The sequence below is a fragment of the Oppia nitens genome, unplaced genomic scaffold, assembly GCF_028296485.1.
Source record: "Oppia nitens isolate AA-2021 unplaced genomic scaffold, nextdenovo-longstitch-racon4-pilon3 scaffold3_pilon_pilon_pilon, whole genome shotgun sequence".
NCBI classification, from domain to species: Eukaryota; Metazoa; Arthropoda; class Arachnida; order Sarcoptiformes; family Oppiidae; genus Oppia; species Oppia nitens.
The window spans coordinates 2,036,422-2,063,637 of record NW_026533221.1 but is presented as its reverse complement, the minus strand read 5'-3'; the positions used below and the strand labels follow the sequence as shown (position 1 = coordinate 2,063,637).

Sequence of the window (27,216 nt, the reverse complement as noted above, 5' to 3'; positions counted from 1 at the left end):
AATTATATTAAAATATATTTTTTTCATCAAAGTTGTTATAAATTTTTTGAAAGTTTAAACTACAGTATAATCTCGTTTTTTGATTTATTTTTTTTTTGCTTAATAGTTAGCAATTTTAAAGTTTATACACACTTTCAAAATACAACAGTAAGTTTTGTATCAGTAAGTGATAGCACCGGTAGAAAAGTTTATTAATTAATGTTTGACACACCAGTTATGTGGTCACAAATTTTTTATTTTATTTGATAACTTGTATTATTTAATATATAAACATAAACTTTTATATAACATTAAGATAATTATGTTTTTTTATTAAAATTTATGCACAAAATAAACACTAAACTACTTGTGTATAAAAAGCTACTTGAGTTCAGTAAATACAATGTCAAACACGACACTATTTACACATGTATTTATTTAATAATAATAACAATTATTATTATTATTAAAATTTTTGCAAATATATTAATTTTCATATGAAAATTATGGTTTATTTTTCACATTTATATACTAAACAACGTTTTATTTTAATATATTATGTAAAAATTAAATAAAATCTTTTAATATTTCCTTAATATCATAATTGTCACATAATTGCATATAATATGGCCTAAAATTATTATAATTAATCTAATACTTTATAATGATATATTATACAGTATTTACATATTATTATTTACTAAATAATAATAATAATAATTGTATTAAAAATTATCAAATTTCCTAAAGTCATAATCCATTATTTGCTATAAACAATAGATAATTTAGCATAAAATCTGATAATTAATTTTATACACAAATTGCAAAATTATTGATATATTTTTATAATATTATTTTGAAGGCTATGATAGCAATTTATTTTAATAATAATAACAATTATTTTTAATTATTATTAATTTAATATTAATGTTTTTTAATTAATTATAATAATAAATTTAGACTATTAATTATATTATTAAATATATATTTTTAATAGTATTTAAAAATATATGTATATAGATTATATTTTTAATTTAAAAATATATATTTTCTTATTTTAAAAAAATTATTGATTTTTAATTATAATATTATATTTAGCAAAACATATTACATTATATATATAAATATATGTAATGTAAATATATTTATATATATATAATATATAATGTTCACATTGCATGAATTTGATGATTAGTTTGTACTGTCAAAAGCATGTAATAGTAGAAAAATAATTTTTTTATTTTTAAAATAAACTAGATCATTAAAATATATATTTTAAATAAAACACACAATAATGACATTTTTACTAATAAATACTGTATATATTTTTTTAATTTATTGATCACTTTCATTTTATATATATAAACTATATATTGCATATTATTTTATATTAAATAGTTCAACAATAAAATGGTATTAAATTTATTTTATAATACAATTTACAAACTATTATTATTATTATTGCTAATTAGTATATACTTTATAAATTGCTTTTATATAAACTAATTTTATACATATTTTTTAAAAAATAAATTACAAAAATAATAATAAAAACATATTACAAAAAAAATTATTATTATATTTTTTTAAAAAAAATTCAAAGTGTTATCCTCTTAACAAAACCATTACTATTACTAATCAATTTCATTGGACTATCACTGGTATAATCAGCAATCTGTGTGGCCGTCGGATAGCAACACAATCGATGGCCATCACCGACATCCAGATTGTTGACCATCAGTGCACTGGACAGTAGGCTAACATTGCCGTTGGCATTGCTAAAGGCATATCTCCATTGATATCTTGTATGGACAGTAGTATCGGACACCCAATTGACCAGTTGGCTGACATCGACATTGAAAAACTTGTTCAATGAGTCCAACTGTATATCGGTATACGACTGACGAAGAATGCCAGTGACGTAGACGTCGTCGATCCAGAAGAGAGGTTGACTAGCGATCTGATCCAACAGATCGTTGATTACATCAATTGTTGTTATATATGCCCAGCCTTTTTGAAACCCAAAAAAAATCATTAATTTTGTTGTTATTTTTATTAATTAAAATAAAATGATTAAAATGATATCATTATACATATATTTATGTATATTTTTTATTTATAAAAAAAATGTTATTATTGTCTAAAAATAAATAATAACTATCATTAAATAAACTTATTATACTGTAATATAATTAATATATAATTATAAATATATAATTAATTTTAAATACAGTCTAATTTGTAGCTTTATAATAATTAATAAAACTTATAAATTAATTAACATATATTATAATTAATAATTTTCTAATAATAATAATTTAATTATATCAATATAATTTTTTTGTTAATGCTAACTAAAACATTAAATTATTTTATATATAAAATATATATAAAAGACATTATGGTAATTATAAAATATTGAATGCAGTTTAATATTAAAAAAATATTGGTTTTTCATCTATCATATTATTCATAAACTCATAAATTATTTATTAACTAATAACTTAATAGTCTATTAAGTATTATACAATATAAATTTTTCTATAATATTAATAATAAATTATTAATAATAATACAAGTAAAGTACAATATTTTCAAATACTTAAATATATTTATATCAACAAAAAAAACTTATATATTTATCTATACAACATTGTAATACTAAGTTAAGTGTAATACTATTAATTTGAAATATTTATACTAAGCTATAATAATACAGTATTTATGCAATAGTTTTTAGATAAATTATATATTTTAATTTATAAATTAAAAAAACATTATTTTCATATATTGATTTGACATACCTGAGCAAAAATCGGGATAATATCGTTGTTTGAAATCAGTTTCCGATACATACCATCGCGAACTGGTATTCCTGATAACCTCCATGTGCTGGTGTATGAAACAGGCAATCATTTTATGTCCAACACGACTGACCAGCGGCTGGTCGGGTGATGATTCAGGAAATCTGGCCGACAGTAGCCGACCGAGAAGGTCATAGTTGACAAATATGTCGTCGTCCATTTTCATGACTAACTGAGCCGACGGACAATATTTTGCGGCCCACGTCAGGGCTGCTATATGTTTGAGTGTCAGATTTTCGTACGAGTCGTGAAACCCGGCCTGAACTATATCGCCGTAGTTATCCGACTCCTGGTCGATAAGCTTCTGGATGCTGGGGTTGACGACCTGACCGACAAAAAATATGGTCACCGAATCGGCAATGGCCGAGTTGTACTGGCGTATTGTACGCCGGAAGTCAAAGTGTCCGATCGCCGAGTGTACCAAAACCAACAGTTTCACTACAGTTACCGGATATGTCGTACACTTATCCGAATTGTTGATCAAATATCGGCCGAACGCCCACCGGTCGGTCAAATTGATATAACTGTCTCTCAGATGGTCGTCGTCGTCGACAGTCATACCTGACTTTCGGTCGGTGGCGGCAGTGGTGTCGGAGTTCAATGTATACACAAATAACAATATTATAAACCATGTGAAGACCAGTGATGATAAAAATATGATCAAAAGTACTCTCGAATGCATTGTTTTTTCAACAAAGACATGATTTTTATTTTAAATTAATAAATCAAATAAAATTTTTATTAAATATTTAATACTTGTATTTACAATAATAAGTACTCATTCATTCATTTATTCAATTCCTTATTTGGAAAAAAATATATTTATATGATATATAAAGTTTTTTTTTTATAATATATTTCATTGAGCTAACTGTGCTCTCACTTTATAATACTGTAGTAATAGTGGTAGTAATATAGTGTGTAATAGTTTTCTCCAAATAAAAAGAGAGAGAAAAATTAGGTTAACTTACTATACAGTATATATATATATATATATATACAGTATAATGTTATATTAGATTTTTCAAATTAAATGAAAAACAATTTGTTTTTTAAGTATCGGAGAGTAAGAGTATATTATATATAGAGAGAGAGGGAAGGAAAGAGAGATAGAGAGAGAGAAATAAAAAATCAATTTTGAAAAAAACAATATTTGATTTGCAATATGAAAGAGCAATGAAATTAAATAAAGAGTAAAATATAATATATATATAACTAATATACGGTATATAAATACTAAAAAAGTAGAGAAAAATCAATGTTATAGACAACACACGACAACGACTACGACTAATGAGTCGGTTATGTGTGTCTGAGCATCGCCTAAAACACAATAACTATATCTCACTATCCCTTATATATCGTATATAACACATACACACACACTATAACTACTGTACCGGAGTATAGAGACTATAATAAAAATAATAATAATAATAATAACATATAGAGTATTGTAATATTTTTAGGCTTTACTCTATGTGTGTGTATGTGTTTACAAGTAGTGTATAGTAAGTACTTATTGGTTTAATAGAGAGATGCTCTTATAGTTTACTAGAATATTATACAATTTGTTATATACGGGTAGAGTTAGGGAGAGAGAGAGAGAGAGAGAGAGAGAGCACTGGAATATTATAGTAAAAATAACATACCAGTGCTTTTAATACTGAATAAATTGAATGAATGGGAGAGATAGTTGGAAAAGAGAGAGGAAAGCATATCTAGAATATAGAGAATATACTGTATATATATATATATATCTATACAAAATATATAGCATTTTCTACTGTATTTGACAATAATGTTCAATGCATTTAATGCCATCACTACTACCACCACCAGTGCTACTAATGTTATGGGGAAATGTTAGGCACAGAATCTAAGGTTACGGCAAACTGCTGGAGAAGCGGATCGATAAGAAAACTGGGCGATCAATATGTATGCCTATGTGTGTGTATGTATGTACAGTATGTGAGTCACTCCATTGATAGGCATACCTATTCTTAAGACATATGATGACAACAACAACAACAATAAAAATTGGTTGAACACCACATCGACAACAACAACAATGGCCACTATATGTCCGCAACAGTACAACTTGGCCACAACGCCGTCGACGTCGTCGCAGTCATCGTTGCCGCCGTCGTATGCCATCTCAGTCCACGACCACATACTGCCGCCCGGCTGGCAGTGCAAGTATGACCCGAAATCGTCAAAATAGTAAGTCTTTTTCTATCTGTAATATTCTTTGGATCAATTAATCAATGGTTTTTTCATCATCACTACGACAGCTATTTTCTCAACGATCAGTTGTCTCAATATTCAGATTTCAAAAAATATGTATGTATTTTGAATATACAGTGAAAATATCATATCATTTAAACAAATCTAAAAAAATTGTTTATTATTTTGATTAATTAATAATTATTATTTTTTTATTTTTAAAGGATCACCGAAGTTCATGCCATTCCTCTAGGATATCATCTCCGTCTCATACCTTTACCACATATGGCAGATATTTTCAGGTAAATTGTTTTTTATACTATAATATTGTTTTATTTGCTATAATAAAATATAGTATATTAATAATAATATTCAGCATACAGTATACAGTATATACAGTATTATAAGTATATGAATAGATAAATATTGATGTTTATTAACATATAATATTAATAGTAAAATATAATTTTTAAAAAATAGTATTTATTCATAAATTTAAAAATCTATTTATTTTTTTAAATGATATATAACATGACAAATATATAACAAAAAAAAACAATTAATTAATTTTTTCTGTTTGTTTGTTAGCCATTCAGTTCCCGATACAAAGTATGCGATTCCGGTCCGCAGCACAAGATTTGCCAACAGTTCCCGCAAGTGGACGAAAACTATATCAATCACTTAATGAAATTGTAAACTAATAATAATAATAATAATTATTATTATTATTATTGTTTCACTATTAAAAAATAATAATAATAATAAGATTTATTTTATAACAAATAACAGATACCATAATCGCGAAAATCTGGTGATCAGTGCCCTACTGTCCGATGGCTATACCCGATCCTTTGCATTACCGCCCGATGAGTCGCTATTTTATAAACTTAAAAGTTATTTTCCGGCCGTCGATCCCGAGCTCATCCGTCATATGCTTATTAAGTAAATAATTTTTGTTTTAAAAAAAACATTTAAATTAATAATTATTTTAAATACTAATTATATATAAATATTATTTATTTGTTTATTTGTATTCGCCAATAGACACGACAATGTAGAGCATGAAGTAATAGCGGCAATAGTGGCCTCATTAGGACCGAATCATATCCGCTATCAAAGTACAGGTGCAGCACCGGGATCGCCGATGATGAAGCTCCGGTACCTTAAGCTCCTGTACCCTGATCCCGACGAGGCCATATTGTTTGATTTGCTCTACAATTGCGACCAAAACGCCATGGAGGCCATCAATCGGCTGGAGGCCATGGGCTACAAGCGTAGTGACACCATTAAGACACTGAGTGCCAAACAAGCGGCCGACTCTTCAGCAACAAAAACACCGCAAAGACCTACAAAAGCGCCTTTTGTTTTGAAAACTACTTATTTTCCGCCAAATACTACGGAAAAACAAAAAAGTAATGACAATTATATTACTAAAAAATATATATAAAAATTTCATATTAATTATATTTGTGTTTTTTTTGTTGTTGTTTGTAATTCAAGTGCTCAAAAAACTAGAGGAAAAGTTTCCGAAAGTTAGCCACACATTGCTTAACATGGCCTTAGAGTCGAGCAATTATAACGAAGATCAGGCACAGCTGTTCCTGTCGGCGATGACACCGCAAGAGTCGACAAAATATTTACCGTCGGATATTGTGTCGGCCGACTCGCTGCCGATGATGTCCCAGTACTGTAAAGGCACGCAAACTAATGCCATATTAGACATAATCACCGGAACGCCTATCAAAACGGCCAAACGTCGGGTGGCTTTCAAGTAATTTTTTATTCAAACCATCGTATTTTTATTCAATACAGTTTATATATAAATTTATTTTTTTGGCTCTAACCAGGAAAGTGACCAAAGGTACGTCTACCACAGAGGACGGCATATTTTTGGACTACAAGAAAAAACCGGTCGCCAAAGGAGCCAATCCCGAGAACCGGAAGGGACCGAACTTTTTCAATCTATTGTATGATTATTTATATATATCTATAAATTTATATTATTATTTTTTTCAATAAAAATTGTTAATTTTATAACTTATATACTGTATTAATACATTTAATGCATTTATTTTAGGCGATCCTATATCCCATGGAAAGGTAGTGACACAAAACACAAGAGCGGATCCGATCCGTTCAACCGGAAGGGTCCCGACTCGACAAACAAAAGTGGACCGAAAATCTCGGCAAAGGGACCGCAGGCCAGCAACCGAAAGGGTCCGATCGGCAAACTAATCAAGTTTGCTAAACGTAACTAATTTTTAATGTTTATGTATTGATTGATTGATGAAACACACAATTTTTAATTGATTGATTGATTGATATTAACTTAATCTAACAAAAAAAATAATATATTAATATACAGTATAAATTATATATATATACGATATATATGGTACCGTATATAATATGATGACTATTTTTTGATAAAAAAATTTTTTTGGATAAAATTTAAGACACATCAAAAATTAATTGAAATTAAATTGAAACACTTGAAAATCACAAATTAATTACAACAACAAAAATAATATCTTTTATTATTATATTTATCAACAAAAGTTTAGCAAATGGGTAGATATATATACCGGTATATAAATCATTAAAAGAGAGTATCATATATTCATATACAGTATACCGTATGATAGTTATTGTAGGGTATGTTTGTTTGTTTGTTGTTAGGTTATCGTTAGATTTTTTTGCTGTTAAATTTGGTTAAATAATTTGTTTATTAGTTGTTAGGTTTAGTTAGTTTTTTTGTGGTGATCTATATATATATATATATATATATATAGATCAGGTAGGGCCGGGATCAGTGCAATATAGTATCAATATTTAATTTATATGTGAATCATAACGAATCAATGTTTTTCCGTCTAATAATAATAATAAAACAATAGGCCATCCATTCAGATATAAATTTAAATCAATTTTTAAACAAAAAAATTACTTTAAATCGTTTTTTTCTCTAAATAATATATAAATCTATATTATATAATACCGTATATTAAGCTACTTTACAAACAAACAAAAAAATTACATTAAATTTTAAATCATTTAAATTATTTTCTTGATATACAGTACACTATTATCTTAAAATTATATTTTAAAAATTAAATTTAATATATTAATGTAAACCGTATTTCTAGTCCAAAAACACAAATATATTATATGATATATTGGCCAATGTATTAATGATGATGATTATTGATGTAAAATAAAAGATAAATAAAGTGATTGATAATAATTTATTAATAAAAATAAAAAATATGTATTATTTATGTTAAAATCTAAATTTTACAATAGTCCAATTAATATTTAAATAACATTTTTAAAAAATTAAAAAGTATATTGTATTTTCACATTTGTAATCTTTTATTACTTTATTAATTAAAAAATAAATAAATAATGTAATACTGTATAATAAATAAATTAATTAATTAATTAAATTATTAAATACTAAATTTTTTTTCACTATCATATATGATAAAATTTTTATAAAACTTATTAAATATTTCAAGTATTCAAATAGTATTCAATATCGTAAACTTACTGTAAAGTTGAGTATAAGTAACTTACAGTATAAGTAATTATAGTAGTTATACAACAACTTATCAATTTTATCACTCTGTATATATCTTATATAAATTTTTATAAATAACTAAAAACCAATTGCATATATTTAGGATTTAATTTTTTTTAAAAAAAACATTAATTATTATTTTATTTTGCTATACTGTATTTAAAATGGTTTGTTCAATTGAAACTATTGTGAAACCACTGTCCCATTGGTATCAGCTTTTAGTGATGTATCCACTTTTAATGGTGATGGCGATGATGATGATAATGACAATGGTATTGATGTTGTCGACGATACTCTCTCTTTGATAGCCGAAACTGCAACTGTTGTTAGATTTTTATTAAAATAGTATTAATATTAAAAAAAATATTATTAACATTATTAACATGTATTTATTATAATGATATTTTCAACAACAATAACTTAAAAAAAAAACATTACCTCTGTCTCCCAGTGCTACAACACCGCCGGGAAATCCAAAACTACTGGTCATAACATCGGCAAATTGGTCAACAATTTCGTTGACCGTAAAGGCCAGACTCGATAGGGTGGTAACGGCTACCATACGATTTCTTAGTAGATCCATATTCCTTCTAATATGGCCGACATAGTTGAGCAGCGGTCTGAGTCGGGCCACCAATTGATACCGACGGTTGGCCTGAGCCTGTTTGATGGCTTCCTGTATTTGGGTCTCCATTTTGGCCAAATCTCTGAGTACTTCGGAAAACTTTTCTTCCCGTTGATTGGCTATTTCATTCTCGTTCGGCGGTATATAAAGTTGGCTAAACTTGTTGACCGTTTTTACGGCAGTTATCTCTGTTTCCAGACATTTATCAATTTTTTCGTCCAAATCTATTAACAATTTAGCCGTCAATTCGATGGCATCCAATGGCTGGTCGTTCAATGGCCAACAGTTAATAATAATTGGCTGAAAATTTAATAAATTAAACACAATTACTAGCGAAACAAATAGCAAATAATTGTTTTGCATTTTTCTTGCAATGAATTTCTGATGTTGTTGTGGTTTATTAGTTGTTATTATTATTGTCTCCGAAACAATAAAATAGATGTTTCTGTGGTTTTCAGGAAGAATTTGCCACTCAATTGGATGCTAAATAAAAACAAGACGAAGAAGACGACGACGACAACTATGACGACCAAAGAATGTTGTTTTTTTGAAGTACTTCTACTTCTTCTTCTTGTATTTTACAGTAAAGTAACGATAAGAGTGAGGAAAGAAAAAACAGGAAAACTCGTGACAACAAACTTAACGGTTAGGACAAGTTGTCTGAAGAAGAATAAGAGGATAAGGGCTGTATAAACACCACATGAAAAGACCGGTTCTCTCAGATCTTTCAATCACTTCCTAGAGTTCATTGAATACTACTATTACTGTTTATTATAGTAGAAGTAGTAGTGAATGCCGTTGTCGTGACATTTTCATCGACATTGAAGATCAATCTCTTCTACCAAATAATAATAATAATAATAATAACCTGTTGTTTATATACTTTCATTTCTTTTGCTGAATGAATGATGAAAATGACCGATAGATACAGTCATTAATCATCAATGGCTCAGATGGTGTTAACCCTCAGAGGTTAACCACACACTTGAAAGTACTGGTATGTGAGTGAGTGAGTGWGTGTGTGTGTGTGTGTGTGTGTGTGTGTGTGTGTGTGTGTGTGTGTGTGTGTGTGTGTGTGTGTGTGTGTGTGTGTGTGTGTGTGTGTGTGTGTGTGTGTGTGTGTGTGTGTGTATGTGTGTGTGTGTATGTGTGTGTGTGTGTGTGTGTGTGTGTGTGTGTGTGTGTGTGTGTGTGTGTGTGTGTGTGTGTGTGTGTGTGTGTGTGTGTGTGTGTGTGTGTGTGTGTGTGTGTGTGTGTGTGTGTGTGTGTGTGTGTGTGTGTAAGTGTGTGTGTGTATTATAAATATTTTTTAATTTCACTGTTAAGTACAGTATATAGTTTTCAACAAAATATGAATTAACATTTACCGGTATTTTATATTATATAATATTTTATTGATATAGTAGTTTGCAATTATAAATTATAACAACAAGTAATATAATGCACACAAAAAAAATTATATATTTTCAACAACAAAAGATTCATGTATTTATATTACATTTATATATGTTATAAATTTTCTAGTTATTAATAAATTATAATAAAACACTATATATATATATATATATATATATATATATATATAAATATATAAATTACTAATATCTGGTTTAGTAGACTATTCTAACATAATCAACTAATTTTTAGTCATTCAATATTAATCCATTATAATATATGATAATAAATAAATATTTTTAAACTTTAGATTTATAGAAAATTTATTATATAAAAATTGTGTAAAATTATTAGTTATTTATCAAAAATTCAATCTTAAATATTAATAATTATATAATACTTATAATGTGTTTTTAGTGAACTATATTTGTAAATTGATATTTCATACAAAATGCACAGATATATTGATAAATAATATATTGATTGTATTGGTATACTAGTATATACTGTACTATTTAAAAAAAACTAAATCATGTTTTACCCATAGATATGCAATAAAAAAACTACATATTTATAGTATAAAGTGCAAAGTTTTTTTAATATTATATAAATAAAATGCAAATGTAATGCATAAATAACTTTTTTTTCTATGATTTATGCAAAATTAAAAATCACATCATATAACTTTTTTTATCTAAATAAAAAAATATCATATAGTTATACCGGTATTATAGATGATAATAATATTATATAATAGATATAATAATTTGTAGTATTTTCCAAACTTTTTTTTAAAAAAAATATAAATTTACATATGATTTAAGTAAAATAAAATGAGTTTCACATATCTATAGTTATTGAAAAAAATATATATATATTATACAATAATAGTTACTTTTGTTGAATTCAATCAAATAAAACTATATATTACTGGTATTAGCAAAATAACAATAAGTTTAAGTATTATTTTAAAAAATAATATATTATATATGTTAGTTAAAATAGTATTACAGTTAACTAATAAATTAAATAAAATTAATTATACTATATGGTAATAGTAATGATTATATGATAAATAATATATGAAAAAATAATGTATAAAATAATGTATAAAAAAAATATTTATATATATAAAAAAATGTTGTGTCTATACTTAACACATGCGATACAACAACAACAACAAAAATATGGTTAGAAATGGTAGTGTCGATAGGATAGTTGGGTTAGTAGAGAGATAGAGATAGATGTTGCTGTAGGTGGTGGTGGTGGTAATAGTGGTGATATGTGGGGACAGTTGTCTAAACGTCGTGTTGCTTAACCATAATGTGGTGGACATCTTTACCTGACAGTATTAGAAAGTGGTTGACCTGTCATTTTTTCAACAAAAATAAGTCAATCTAACGCTGTCTGGTAAGATGTCCCCAATCATTATGTTTTTTTTTGTTGTTGTTGGTGGTGGTGGTGGTGTCTGTGTGTGTTTGATGGATCTGATCCCATGTTAGCTCCCAATGTCACAGATATACACCATATATCATACCAACTGAATGATGACTTCAATGATGTATTGAATTGAATTGAATTAGTCGACAACTGGATCACAACTGAACTGATGATTAGTAGTCGTCAAGTGTTTTAAGTAATAATAATATCAATACTTTTTTTTGTCTTTCTATATATATATATATATATATATGTCTCATCAACTTTGGTGACAACTCAATGACAATATTATATTATATATATATATATATATATTTGATAATATCTATTAATATTAGATATCAAGTCTTAATTTCCTATAATATTCTCTCAATATGATTGCGACAAATAATAATCAAAAAATAAAACTAAATTAAAATTGTTTGATATTTTTTTCAATAGTTTAAGTTTCAATGACGCCCAGATGCTCTCAACTAAACTTTCTTAAATAGATATGTAATTGAAAAAAATGTATTATATATATACATATACAGTATACATATATATATACACACACACATATATATATACTGTATATGTTATATTAAAGAAATATATATATCTTATGTATATATATTAAGAAAATTAGAGTACATGACTAAAAAAACAGTACTATTATTGGTAATATATTTGTTGATTATTAACAGATTTTTTTTTAAAAAACATTTTTATAGATAACAACAAATATACAGTATATTCATATGCTATCAATTTTCTTTCGGATTTTCACATAGACTGCCCAAATGTACCGGAATTTCAAATGATAAGTTAGTTTATAATTAGTGTGTAAAATGTTTGATATATATATACTTAAAAAGTTATTCAATGTATTCAATATTATGTAAATATTTATATATATACTGTATATATATTATTCTATTATAATCTATATGTATATACAGTATTTTATTCTCAATTGTATTTATTAAATGTGTTTTTATTAAATATATTTTTAATATTTATAGTATATAAATATTTTTTTAAAAAAATTATGTTAAATTAAAATAGATATTATTTATATCACAATTTTTTACATAATTTTTATTATTTAATATATAGTATCCATCACTCAAGTAGTCTAGTCTAGTAGTACACCATATTCTTCCAGTTCCTCCTAAAGGATGTGACACTTAATAGATACTCTCTCTCTCTCTCTCTCTCTGTGTGTGTGTGTGTGTGTGTGTGTGTGTGTGTGTGTGTGTGTGTGTCTGACAAACTAATATTTATTATCAATAAACAGTTGCAATCAAAAAATACATGCAAATTATATCAGTAGTTAGATATTAGGAATATATTTAGATTTATAATAAATAGTTTCAATTCAGCACTAATTCAGTAGTATTGCATCCGATATACTAAATGGCCAATCATAAGGTACAGTATAATACTGTAATAATAATAATAATAATAATAATAATAATAATAATAATAATAATAATAATAATAATAATAATAATAATAATAATAATAATAATAATAATAATAATAATAATAATAATAATAATAATAATAATAATAATAATTTTTATAATTGTAATGAGACGGCACTTGGAAACAGTACCACATCCTTGACATGTGTGTGTGTGTGTGTGAGCCTCCCGTTACCACTGATAATGTATATGTTATATATATAAATTTTTGTGTGTAACTGTATGTGTTTGTGCCTATAAAATAAGATTGTAATAACTGTCCTATAATATGGGCACAAACATTATACTCCAGATGGCTATTATTTGTTATATATATATATATATTTATGATATAACAGTATATATATTTTAATTAATTAAAATATATTTAGTTAACAAATCATTATAATTATAATAATTATTAGAAATAATATTTGAATATTAATTTTTTATATTACATTATTGTTACATACTGTGTGTGTATATATATAAATATAAATATTAATTTTCATTAATATTGATTACATTTACAAGTTATTTGTTAACTATTATTTTATAAGTATTATAATATTTTGATATACCATTTTTTATTTTAATTAATGCATTTATAATGTATTATTTTTTAATTAATTATTTAATGTTAGTTTTATGTTAGCTGCTATTACACTATACTGTACTTTTTTTTATTGATGACAAAATTAAATTAATAGCCTATTGTGTATTGATCTAAATTTGTGTAAATGTTTTATATATATATATATATACCGTAAAATTGATATACAGTCTAATAGATGTTTTTTTTAATGAATGATACTATTTGTTTCAAAAAAAATTTTTTAATCATTAAAAATAAAGATAAAACTTTTATTTTTGTTGTTGAGAGACACTGTTCTGGATTATACAATGAATTTTCATTTATATATATACAGTATTTATTTGATGAGATAAATGTTTTTTGAAATATTTTTGAGACATTAATTTTTATTATAAATAAAAAAAGGAAATACAAACAAAATTGAGAAAAATAACAAAAAATTGTTGAGAAAAATATATGACCAAAAACTTTCTGTTAAATGAATGAAAATTATTATATACTGTATATATATATACAGTATATTAGAAAAATTAGATAAAATATTATTTTCCACATATTGTACTATTAATATATATATAATTTTGTTTATACATTCATATCCAAAGTTGATATATTAAATAATTTGTTAGAAATATATAAATAACAAAAAAAATGTACTAAAGTTTTACTTAAGTTTTCTTATTGCTTAACAACAAGTATATAAAGACACTATTAGTCTATAATTAAAACTTTATATACAAAATAAAACTAATTTATAGTTATTATTATTATTATTAAAATTTTTATTACATTACGTATAAGTGTTTGCTAATAACTGTTAATATATTAAAAATTTATTTTAATTAGTATTTCAAATTAAATAATAGTTAATTAAAATTTACTAAACTTATTATTCAAACTAAATCTACATAAATATATATAATCTAATTTTATTAAATTATTATAACTTTTTAAAAAATTAAAATAAATTGTTGTTATATTACTAATAAAAATAAATAAAATAACAAAATATTTGGTTAAATTAAAAAAATAATAATATATTTATTGAGAAAAAAAATTGTTTGACTCAACCCAGTTGAACGATAATTTGAAGACAAAAAAAAATATAATTTATATATAAATCAAATATTACACAAACATTTTCAATAAACCATATGATCTGAAATAATTGTATAACAAAAAAAAACTGTTATCATTTAGCTGAATAAAAATCACAAAATAAAATCTAAAATTATTATAAAAAAACAATAATAATAATAATAAATATTTTTCTTTAAAAAATCACATCATTTAAATAAATTATTTTTTTTAAGAAAACATTAAATCATTTTTTTGTGATAAAAAAAATACATTCACTTAATACAATACTATTAATACAGTATATAAAAAATGGCTTTTATTGCTATATATTTAAAAAAATTGTTTATAAAATTATTTTTATGAATTAAGACTATTGTAGTGAAACACACATAAAATCGTGAATATTTGTCACAATTTATTCACTTTTTTATGGCATTGGATGATTGGATTTTTTGAGATTATATTTTTGTTGTTGTTAAAAATATTAAGAGAGAAAGAGAGAGAGAGAGAGAGAAATAAATAAAGAGAGAAATAAAGAGAGAGAGAGAGAGAGAGAGAGAGAGAGAAATAAAGAAAGAGAGAGAAATAAGAGAGAGAGAGAAAGAAAGAGAGAGAGAGAGAGTTTATGTCACCTACACATCGCTTTATATAATTATATTTGACTTTTGAAAATTATGGGGCGCTTTACGTAACGTTTAGTTAGGTTTTTATAAACACACATAAAAAAAAATAAATCCATTTTCCATAAATGTTCAGCAAATTTATAGTTGCAATTATTTGCAAACAACAAATAGTAAACTAGTATACAGTATATAATAATTGTATAGTCAAATATAAACTGTAGTATAGTATAGTATATATATAATTGACAAAAAAACCCACCGAAAAAAAATTTTATACACAATTTCATTGACAAAAATTGAAGAGGCGTTTAAAGCTATACATTCCCTAATAATATTATACTATAAGTTTAACTATAAGTATGTATGGCCTACACCAGCACTGCCCTAAAATATATTTTTTAAAATCTCTCACTCACTCATTCATTCATTTATTTACTCACTCACTCACTCGTAATAAAGTTTAATTGTCCGATAAATATGATTAAACAAATTAAATTTATATATATATATACTGTGTATAATGTTAAATAGTAATCTATTTATTGATAGTTAAGATAATTTTAACTGCTTAAACATAATTAACTACTGGTATTAATAAACGTATTATTAATATGTTTTAGTAATTACATTTAAAAAAAATTAGTAATTTAAATGAAATTTAGATTTTATCATCAAAATTATTGTTTGAATACATTAAATCAATCAAATCTCAGTTAACTCTCTCTCTCTCTCTCTCTCTCTCTCTCTCTCTCTCTCTCTCTCTCTCTCTCTCTCTATTAGTCAAAATTGAAAAAAAATATAAAAAAATTATTTTTTAGTTTTTATTTATTTTATAACAATATTTTTTTCTTATAATCAAATTAAAAAACAATTTAGTCTCTTTTAAATACAATTTTAGCAAATATAATTGTATAAATTTATTTATTTTTCAATATATTTTATAAAGATAAAATAAAATGTTAAATAAAAATCCCTTTTTTATAATTTATTATTATTATTATTACTAATAATAATTATATAGAAAATTTAAATAAAATGACAATTAATTTAAATATATCAAATAAAATCTAAAAAAAGTAAACCTTTTCTTCAAAAGTTTCCAATTTTATATATTTATAATTTTTTTTTATAATAATTATTATTATAATATTTAAAATATAAAAATCTAATGAATAATTATTTTAACGTTAATAATAAAATAAATTCAATTCATTTCGGCGCCTAAAAAAATCGTGGAAATCAATCAATAATATTATATCAATAGTTATGAATGAATTGAATACTCATATTATATATATATTTATATTTATATAAAAAAGCAATAATAATAATAATATTAACGAAAACTATTATTATTTGTGTTACAAATAATTATCAATAATAATAACGACAATATTATTTTTTTTAGTTAATAATTTAACAGTAATTTGACTTAATTTTTTTCAGATGTTTTCATAACCAAATACCAATTAATTAATTAATTGATTAATAATAATAATAATAATAAAACAATATCTAAATTAGATAATCGTTTACATGTTATTAAATATAAAAAAGTATTGCAATAGTTTTTTTTAAATATATATAAATTATTTATATATATTTATAAATATATATATTTAGTACCCTATTGTTTTTGGGGCTTTTAAGTTCACTTTTTAAATAAATATATATATATATTCAACTGTTTTTTGTTGTTGTTATGTATCTTTACAAACATTTATATACGAAATAGTTTTAATAATAATAATTTACAAATATATGAACAAAAAACTTTTTTTTTTACTTTTTTGTTCAATTGGAAGACACATTAAATATTTCAAAATCAAAAATTATATATTTATATAATAATAATATTAACTTTTTATGATTTTGTGTGTATGTGATAATTGTTATGTATATATATTTATATATTGTGTATGTAAAAAAAATTAAATCATTTTTAGCCCCCTATTGTTAAACTATTAATAAAAAATTAATAAAAACTTTTGTTTTTTTGTAAATGTATCGCTAAATTGCATATTTATATATAACTTACAAATAGATTATTATTATTATTAATAAAACAATTAATTAAATAATTTTCATTTTTTAAAAATCTATTAGTCAGACTTGTTGTTGATGTTATTATTAATGTTATTGTTGTAATAAATTTGTATATCATTTAAAGTGATGACTATTTCATGATTATAATGTTTTGTTTTGTTTTTTTTGTTACAATTAAACAACAAAAAAATTGTCTCATAATATGTGTGTATGTTTTTTTATGTAACCAAACCGTAGATGAAAAATATAGATTTATTTATATATAGATATATAAATAACTACCCGTTCGTTGAAATTAAATATATATATATATTATATACTGTATATAAAGTTATGTTTTATATATATATTTGTTTGTATTAAAAATTGAGTCCTTTTATCGTAAAAAAAGACTAGTCGTGTATACAAATAAACTTCAATTCACTTCAATTTTTTTTATATAAATAATTCACTTTAAAATATAATTAAAATTAAAAAAACAATAAAAACCCTGATTTCGGAGTACATAATAATAATAATTAATAATAATTTTGGTTTTTCTCTTAACAATTAAAAAAAAATTGATTTTCAATTATCAATAAAATAATAGCTAACCGACACCTAAACTTTTTTTTTTATGTTGAAGATATATGAGAGATGTGAGCCCACTATAGTATATAAACTTTTATATAATAATAATAATAATAATAATCAATGATATAATATATATATAAAAAACATGACATGAATGGCACGTATAGGCACTGATATAATAAGGGTTTTTCTGTTTTTTTTATAGTTTAGTTTAGTTATGTTTTTTTCATTTTAGTTATTATTATTAGTAGTTAACAAAACAGTTGGCTAACACTTCTGCCCCCTAATAAAAAAGTTCAGATATTTGGTTATATATAATAATAATATTCCTAATAATATTAGTTAATTAATCAATCAATTAATCAATTAATTAATTAATAATATGATAATAACACATTTTGTCATAATTAATAATCACTATATATATTAAAAAATTATCGGCTAAATTTATGCTAAAAAATAAAATTATTATTAGTGTATTATAATTGTGTTTTTCATAATATTTTTTTTGTTTTTCAGTCAATTTTTATTGTCGGCCCGATCGCGGTCCCCACGGCGTATTGCGCGGGCTATCGTCAACCGGTGTGGCCGCCGGCGCCGACATTTCACTACAGAAAGACGGAAATTCTTGGGCATCAGTAGTATCGGGTACGGCTTGTCCGCCGCCGCCGCCGCCTCCTCCTCTCAGCTCCCACGGGCCGCCCTTGACTACAAAACCCGAATCCTTATTGGAGTGTCGTTCGGTATTTGTATGACGACTGGGCGCTACAAATTCGACCACTTCGTCAATCTATTTCAATTAAGACAACAATTAAGACAACAATTAAGACAACAATTAAGACAACAATTAAGACAACAATTAAGACAACAATTAAGACAACAATTAAGACAACAATATTTAATAATAAAATTAGTCAACAATAACCAAAAAATACTTACATATTCTTCGGCCAAATTCAACAGTTCGTCTCTACATTCGTCAACATTTTCGGCCAAACCGCTAATAACTACCAGATCGGGACTGTGGCCATCGCTGCGCGGAAATCGTATGTCGACGCTATACTTGTCCATAATTTTCCTGATATTCTTGCCTTTGGCTCCAATAAGTCGCGGATGAACTCGACTATCAATGTAAACCTCTTCGTGAACTAGTTCTTCGAGATCGCGTACAATCTTTTGGATCTCGTCTTTGGCTGCGTTGACATCGTTTTCGTAGCCAATAATAGTAATTACATCCTTAATGTTCTCATCATCGTTGGTACCGCCGCTGTTGCTGTCTCGTCGCTTTAGTTCGGGAAACTGTATCTGAACTTTGAACTTATCCCTGATTTTCGTAATAATGGCGCCGCGTTTGCCAATAATTTTCGGATGATATATGGGATTCACGTGAATCGTATCCGAATAACTCTTGGCCTGTCGTTCCTGTTGTTCGCCTTCGATCTTCAGGACGCGTTCGCCAATTGCTTTCTCAGCTCGACTGACGTTTTCTTTTGAACCGGTTATTCGGATTGCATCGCTGGCAGCACTGGGCGGTGGAACCGATATCGATACGTCGTAGGCATCCATCAGCTTACGAACTTCGGCACCTTTGGCACCAATGATAAATCGGTGCATATCGAACGGTACCTGTACTTCGATACTGATCGGTATCAGTGCCATAAGTGCCGCTTTGGCCGACTCACAATTCTCCGGTCGACCGGTAACCAAAATAATGTCCGATTTTTTAGTTTTGTCAGTCGGACTGACTGGCGACGACGTGGGGTCTACATTATCAGCGGCGTTACCGTTGTAATCGCCATTAGGCACTTCGTCATCACCGGTTGGACCGCCGGCGACACCGTTTGTTCCGCGTTCGGGAAACTTGATACGCACGTCGTGCTCCTGTGTAATGGACTGGACTCGTGTACCGCGAGTTCCCATTAGGGTTCGATGATATTTGGCTTCGATCACAACTTCGACAGTGATCTGAGCGTCCAAATCGGCAATAATATCGAGAATACGCTGTTTGGCGCCTTCGACACAATCTTTGGAACCTTTGATTACCACACGATCGCTGTCTCGTTGGGCACTTCGGGGAAAACTGATTAAAACACCACCAAAATCGTCACCAATTTGTTTGAGTTTTTCGCCCCGTTTGGCCACAAAATGTTTGTGATATTTCGGATCGACGCGCATCTCGTCTTCGACTACTTTTTCCAAATCTTTGACCATTGTTTCCAACATTTGTTTAGCTTTCTTAACCTCTTCTTTCTTACCGCTAATATAGACAATATCCCGATCTTCAGTAGACTCTTCTTTGGCCGTCGGAAACAATACCCGAACACCAGTACTGTCCCTAACTTTTCGAATATTTGCACCATTTTTTCCAATTAAATAGCGATGCAATTCGGGTTTGATTTTGATTTCGTCGCTATGATTGTTGATCTGTTGTTCGTTAGACGTATCGATCAACAATTTCTTAGCCTTTTGGACACAATCTTTCGGGCCACTGATGGATACTTTATCGCTGCCGGAGCCCTGATCGGGAAAACGGATCAGAACGCCACCGCATTCTTCGGATATCTGCCGAATGCCGCGACCTTTGGCGCCAATTATATAGTTGTGTATCTTTGCCGGTACTATGATGTCGACGGTAACCACGTCGGCCTTTTCATTTTGGATGGCAATTATCCGCTCTTTGGCCAATTCGACGTTCGGCTTGAGGCCAGTAATGACAATCATCTCAGAGTCGGCCCCTTCAGCAGGCAAATCGATTCGGGTATTTGTTTCATCTCTTATCTGTTAATTAAAAAATTATTACGGTAATATATTTGAACCAAAAAAAATAAAATGTAATTTAATATACATTTTCTTATATCTAATTTAAAATTTCCTAAAATTATTTGCAAATTTCTATTATTTTTTTTTTAAATATATAATACTGTATTTGATTTCAAGTGCTAGAGTTCAATATAAAAAAAATACATATACTGTGTCTGTGTGTGTTTAATAAATAAAAAAAAATCACTTATTATTTTAAGATAATTTGTTGTTGTCTTATAATAATACTTATTAGATATCTTACTAAATGTTTTTGCAATAAAAAAAATTGTTTAGCAAAGCATATTGTTTCTCTCAAACAGCTATTATAACTAAAATAATTAAATATAAATAATTATATATACAGTATATATAAAATAGTGATACAGTATTAAAAAAAAATCCAACAACTATTGCACAAACTAAATGATAAGATAATATACTGTATGTATGTCACTATAATCAATAATTGACAACAACAACAACAAGGTAACTGTGAAGCACTGGTAGTTGAGATAAGCCTAACTAACTAACTGTCCTTCAATTGACATACCTTTTTAATATTGGCACCCTCTTTGCCGATAATAAATTTATGGAACTGTTTAAATATAGGCACTTCCACTCTATGGTTATTGGATAGGAGTTCTTTGTTGAGCTGAGACAAATGCTTATAGCATAGATCGACATCTTTACGATTGCCACGAATGGTCACTCTATCGCTACGGTCATTGGGTTCGGGAAACATAATCATTACCTATAGTGTTACGGACGACAACAAACCAATAGAAGTTAATACTAGTTTTAAATCAATTACCGGTAAATTAAAAACAAATTTAAATCCCAAACCTGATTAAACTTATCCCGAATTTCGCGAATACTTTCGCCTTTGGCGCCAATCATTTGCCGATGAAATCTATGTTCAATCATCAGGTCTTTTGATACTTCGTTTTCTCGTTCAATCATTTTCTTAATAATTATATCCAATTCCTGGCGAGCTTTGGCCACACTCTGCGGCGAACCTTCGATGCGTATAATATCACTGCTGGCCACATGTTCGGTACCTTCGCTGGGTATATGTATTTGAGCACCAGTTTCCTCGCGTATATGTTTAATTTGGACACCATTTTTACCGATAATAAATCGATGATAGCGTGACTCAACCTTCAATTCGTCGACAATAATCTTCGATTTGATTTCATTGATCACTTGACCAATAACTTCGCGGGCTTTGGCCACTTCGGCAACCGGTCCGTGCATTTTGATTTTGTCGTCGTTGGCCACAAACGATACGTTAACTTTGGGAAACTCTTGGGATATTTCATTGAATTTCGATCCTTTCGGTCCGAGTATGTACTTGTGATACCATGAGGGCACCTGTATCTCATCGTCGACCTCACTGTGCGCTTTCTGATACAATACGGCCAGTGCTGGACCCAGTTTTTCTTGTTCGCCTCGCAGTACAATCGTTTCCGATTGGCTATCGCTGGCCGGCATCTCAACCGATACACCCGTTTCCTGGAATATTTCGTTCAGCGTATGACCTTTCGGTCCGATGATGTACTTGTGCTGCGATTTTCTGACTTCCATCGACACTGTCTGACATTTCTTTTCCCGGTCTCTGAATATTCTCATAATCCGGTCTTTTGCTTGTAGTACTGCCTCCCGTTCGCCGGTTATTGTTATCTCTTCTTTGTTAACACTCGGTGGCGGTATATTGACTTTGGCTCCCGTTTCGGACATAATCGCACTCAAGGTATCGTTAAACGGTCCGCAAATAAACGGATGATAAATCTTCGGTATCTGAACCGATTCTTTAGCACGACTGGCCATTTCGTTGCTAATCAATTGGATTTCGTGAACGGCTTTATCGATGCCTTCCTTATTGCCGACAACTTTAATCTGATCCGATGTATCATTCAGTCGAGGTATAGTTATTTTCGTAGCCGTATTCTGTTCCAAAGTGGCCAACTTTTGGCCATTTTTACCCAAAATAAATCGATGATGTTCTTTAGGTATGGCCACAAATGCCTGGGCTTGTGTTTGCAGTTCCGATGAAATCATACGTTTGGCCAGAATTACTGTATCTTCTTTGCCGGTAATCAGGAACGTTAGGGTACCGTCTTTCGAGACACTCATCTCGATGTGTGCCGAAGTTTTCTGCATAATATCCGCACAAATCTTCGACTGTTCCGCTTGTTCTCCAAATCTTGAATTCAGTTCACGATAGCGTCGTTCTTCAGGCGCCACACGAAATACTTGAGTTATATTCGATGATTTCACTTTCATAGTGGCCTTCATTGCCCAGGGATTACTGGCTCCCGGATCGCAACCGTCCGAACGGGATTCCAGTTCCGGTAGTGTCGGAAACATATCGTCATAGGATGGTGTGGGCAGTGCCGCTGTACTGCCAGCCGGTGCCACTGACGCCGATAAAGGTTCGACAATACCGCTGGTGCCGGCAATTGGATAGTCGTCGCCGATGACGACGGCGGCGGTGGTGCCAATCAAATGTTGTCCATATGATGATTGCGGTTCGTTGGACGCCACGCCGTAATATGGCGCAGCCGATACATGACCATTGGGGTCGGTTAAGCCGACGGCGGCTGCTGCTGTAGTAGTAAACTGACCGGTAAATTGGGGGCCATCGTAGGCCATTGCGGGATCCGGATTCATAATCGGGTTAATCGGTTCCGAGTCTTACAGTACTTCTACAGTGAGAGAGAGAGATGGGGTGAAAAAAGAGGAGCATTTAAGACAGGTATTCAAAAAAAACATTTAATATTTTTTTTTTATAATTTAAAAACCGGTATTTAAATCCTATATCAAAAAAAAAATAATAATAGATATGTTATATCCTATAGTATTTAAAGCGCCGCTAAATATAATGGCTACACATATATGTCTGGGAATTGTATGGGAAGTGATGGTAGGGATTATAAGAGAGAGAGAGGAAGTAATTACATACACAAAGAGTTAGGACACTAGAAGTGATGGACTGATTGATTCAGACTTAATTGATTGCCACGTATTACGTGATTAATACACTCATCAATGAGAGAGAGAGAGAGAGAGAGAGAGAGAGATATGTATATATATAACCCATATTTGTGGCCATTTTGCAGATATATATTAAGAAAAAAAAACTAAAAGAAAAATCTAGTGATAATCACTTAGTGCTGTCGATGATAATGGTTAACACAGTCATCAAATGATGTTTAACCACACTTACAAACAGACAGACAGACAGTCAAACACATTGTACGTGAATGACGTGTCACTGGGTATTGGGTCTCGCAATTGGTATTTGTTGTTAGGATCAGCTATTGAAACACTTGTGTTGAAACAATTAGCCACCGATTAGGTTAGGGTTAGGTTTTTAGTAACACTTACCCGTACTGTCGCCGTAATGACCGTCCACTTAAAGGGGGTAATCGGGTCTATGACTTCAGTGTTGTCCGCTTTTTTGTTGCCGTATTGATGTGTATAGCGTTTGATGTGTTTATAGTGTTGTCGTGTTTTTGAATGAGTTGTCTGTCTATCACTCCTTACTTAACGAGCGATACAAACACTACTAACAAGTATTATAAAAATATTTTTATATGTATTATATATGTATTGCTGTCTATAGCTATACTATAGCTATAAGTGTAGTGTTGGACACATACAACACGACATACTCAGTAAATACTATATACACACCAGTAAAACATTACAGACATTATGTAATGCAATACAACAAACACTACTACAGTGAGAGAGAGAGAGAGAGAGAGAGAGAGAGAGAGAAACTCATACATACATACCGTATACATACAGTGTGTGTGTGTGTGTTGTGTTGTTGTTGACTCTTAAAATGTGGTTAAGGTTTTTTAACCACCTTTTCAATGCCTGCTATAAGTTTTTTTTATAAAAAAAAACATATACACACCGACAATACACTGTATATATATACAGGTATATATACCCGTCCATCCATAAGCCATAAGTTGTAGTCACTGCCCTTACAGTGTGTTTTGTGGACGGCATATACTGTATATAATAACACGCATACATGCATACCGGGCGCTAACTTTAAAAAAAACTACAATTAACTAAAAACAACTATAATTTTTTTAATAAAAAATATTTATTTATCAATTTGTTTAATTGTTTGTGTGAAACATAATACTATAATTAATATATATATATATAGTTTTTTTGTTTAATTAAAAAAAATATTATTATAATAAATATATGTATAATATTTTTATTATATACTATATAATAATTGATCAAAGCACCGGTATAAATATTATTATATATAAATATTACTAGTACCGGTACAGTAGTAATAATAATAATAATACATACATGTTTGATAATATACTCTACTATATATATATATATATATATATATATATATATATATATATAACTGAAATATAGTAACAAAAAAAATGTTAATAATTTATTATTATTAAAAATTATTTGCAAACAATAGCGTTATATTATTATTTTTATTGATTTATTTATTATTTATTTAATTTTTTGTTTCTATACATTTTGTAGTCAATGTACTCAAAATACCAGTACATTTTTTTTAAACAGTAAATTACTATTTATGATGCTATAAATTTATATATAATTTAATAATAATAATAATAATAATAATATATTGAAATGTATAAAAACATTTATTATATAATAGTCCAATAATTTATTTAAATTTTATAGCATCGATTTGTATAGAATATTATAAATTCAATAAATAATAACAAATAAAATAATAAGGGTTATTTGTGATTAATAATATCAAGCATTTTTTTATTTGTTAAACTAATTTGTAATCAAATTGTATGTAATCTTATTATTTAAATGTATTACACTATTATATTTAATTTTTATTATTATTATAGGCAACTAAACAGCTATCATACTGTATATCAATATATATATACAGAATATATTATTAAATATCAATATATACAGAATCTATTACTAAATACACAGTGTTGTTGTTGTTATTATTATTATTATCATTAACAATGGCCTTAATATTGAAACCCCTGCCTCTCACCCCCACCCCTACCTCCGACTAATCGATTAACATAATAATAATTTTTCCAAAATATTTTATCTAATAATAATAATAATAATAATAATAATATCACAATAAATTAATTGATAGATATACAAATATATATATATAGTATATTGATAATATTTGAACATAATAATCATAAAATGATTATTATCATATAAAAATTTGTTAATAAATTATTTATAAGTAGTACCGTTAATAATAAGTAGATTATTAATATTTATAAATGTTTAGTGTCATCAAAAAAAACTATTGGTAGGTATTAGTAGTAGTAGTAGTTGAGTCTAATTAATATTTATTATTATAAATTATTTAACATAAAATAAACAGCAAAAATAAAATCCGATAATACATTTTTATTTTTATTTTTAATCTATTGTTATATTTACTACAACAGTATTATTATTATTATTATTATTATTATATTGGAATATAATTATTATGTTATTTAGTAAAAATTAAAATATAATAATTATTATTATTATTTTTATAAATATATACAATATATTAAGTTATCTACACTTCAAACACATAAATGTCACCAAACAAATGATGATAACATTGTTAATTTGAAAGTTAGTATTATTATTGTTATTATTAATATCATTATCATAATAATAATAATAATAATAATAATAAATTTATTATTATTATTTGTACTGTACTTTCGTTAAATTAGACTATCGATAACATGGTTTTTATAATTATCATAACTATCAATATCAAATATTTACTTTAATTTATATTTTTGATAAATAATTTAGCACAATTAAGGTACTATTGTTTAGCTATAATAATAATAATAATCATTATTAAGTTATGATACATAAATTTATACAGTATATTCAATAAATATAAGTTAT

The 27,216-nt window shown here is 27.2% G+C and overlaps 3 protein-coding genes across 4 annotated transcripts; 1 reads left to right on the top strand and 2 right to left on the bottom strand.

Annotated features, from left to right (window-relative positions):
• Positions 1–4,848: 4,848 nt before the first annotated feature.
• Positions 4,849–7,327, top strand: LOC128957750 (uncharacterized). Its single transcript, XM_054303562.1, has 9 exons — positions 4,849–5,066; positions 5,138–5,186; positions 5,294–5,371; positions 5,658–5,761; positions 5,859–6,011; positions 6,114–6,481; positions 6,570–6,840; positions 6,917–7,036; positions 7,147–7,327. Exons 1-9 carry the CDS (start codon positions 4,915–4,917, stop codon positions 7,325–7,327), a joined length of 1,476 nt encoding a protein of 491 aa, XP_054159537.1. The 5' UTR covers positions 4,849–4,914.
• A 1,491-nt stretch (positions 7,328–8,818) lies between these two features.
• LOC128958402 (uncharacterized) lies at positions 8,819–10,295 on the bottom strand. Its single transcript, XM_054304250.1, has 2 exons — positions 9,088–10,295; positions 8,819–8,969 (listed from the first exon to the last, which is right to left on the bottom strand). The coding sequence occupies exons 1-2, from the start codon at positions 9,635–9,637 to the stop codon at positions 8,833–8,835; spliced, it is 687 nt and encodes a 228-aa protein (XP_054160225.1). The 5' UTR covers positions 9,638–10,295; the 3' UTR covers positions 8,819–8,832.
• Positions 10,296–18,799: 8,504 nt separating this feature from the next.
• On the bottom strand, positions 18,800–24,872 carry LOC128958949 (vigilin-like). 2 transcript variants are annotated; one of them, XM_054304916.1, is made up of 5 exons: positions 24,664–24,872; positions 22,120–23,981; positions 21,827–22,027; positions 19,414–21,252; positions 18,800–19,264 (listed from the first exon to the last, which is right to left on the bottom strand). In XM_054304916.1, the coding sequence occupies exons 2-5, from the start codon at positions 23,944–23,946 to the stop codon at positions 19,001–19,003; spliced, it is 4,131 nt and encodes a 1,376-aa protein (XP_054160891.1). In that variant the 5' UTR covers positions 23,947–23,981; positions 24,664–24,872; the 3' UTR covers positions 18,800–19,000. The 2 variants fall into 2 exon arrangements, with proteins under 2 accessions (XP_054160891.1, XP_054160892.1); XM_054304917.1 differs by lacking the exon at positions 24,664–24,872 and adding an exon at positions 24,239–24,293.
• Between the last annotated feature and the right edge of the window lie 2,344 nt (positions 24,873–27,216).

Excerpts from the sequence above, each read along its gene's own strand:
- LOC128957750 (XM_054303562.1), top strand. The coding sequence starts at position 4,915 with ATGGCCACTATATGTCCGCAACAGTACAACTTGGCCACAACGCCGTCG. Across the intron at positions 5,067-5,137 it reads GACCCGAAATCGTCAAAATA|CTATTTTCTCAACGATCAGT; the intron begins GTAAGTCTTTTT and ends TCACTACGACAG. Across the intron at positions 6,482-6,569 it reads TACTACGGAAAAACAAAAAA|TGCTCAAAAAACTAGAGGAA; the intron begins GTAATGACAATT and ends TTGTAATTCAAG.
- LOC128958402 (XM_054304250.1), bottom strand. The coding sequence starts at position 9,637 with ATGCAAAACAATTATTTGCTATTTGTTTCGCTAGTAATTGTGTTTAAT. Across the intron at positions 8,970-9,087 it reads TGTAGCACTGGGAGACAGAG|TTGCAGTTTCGGCTATCAAA; the intron begins GTAATGTTTTTT and ends ATCTAACAACAG.
- LOC128958949 (XM_054304916.1), bottom strand. The coding sequence starts at position 23,946 with ATGAATCCGGATCCCGCAATGGCCTACGATGGCCCCCAATTTACCGGT. Across the intron at positions 22,028-22,119 it reads TTCGGGATAAGTTTAATCAG|GTAATGATTATGTTTCCCGA; the intron begins GTTTGGGATTTA and ends GTAACACTATAG. Across the intron at positions 21,253-21,826 it reads AGGGTGCCAATATTAAAAAG|ATAAGAGATGAAACAAATAC; the intron begins GTATGTCAATTG and ends TTTAATTAACAG.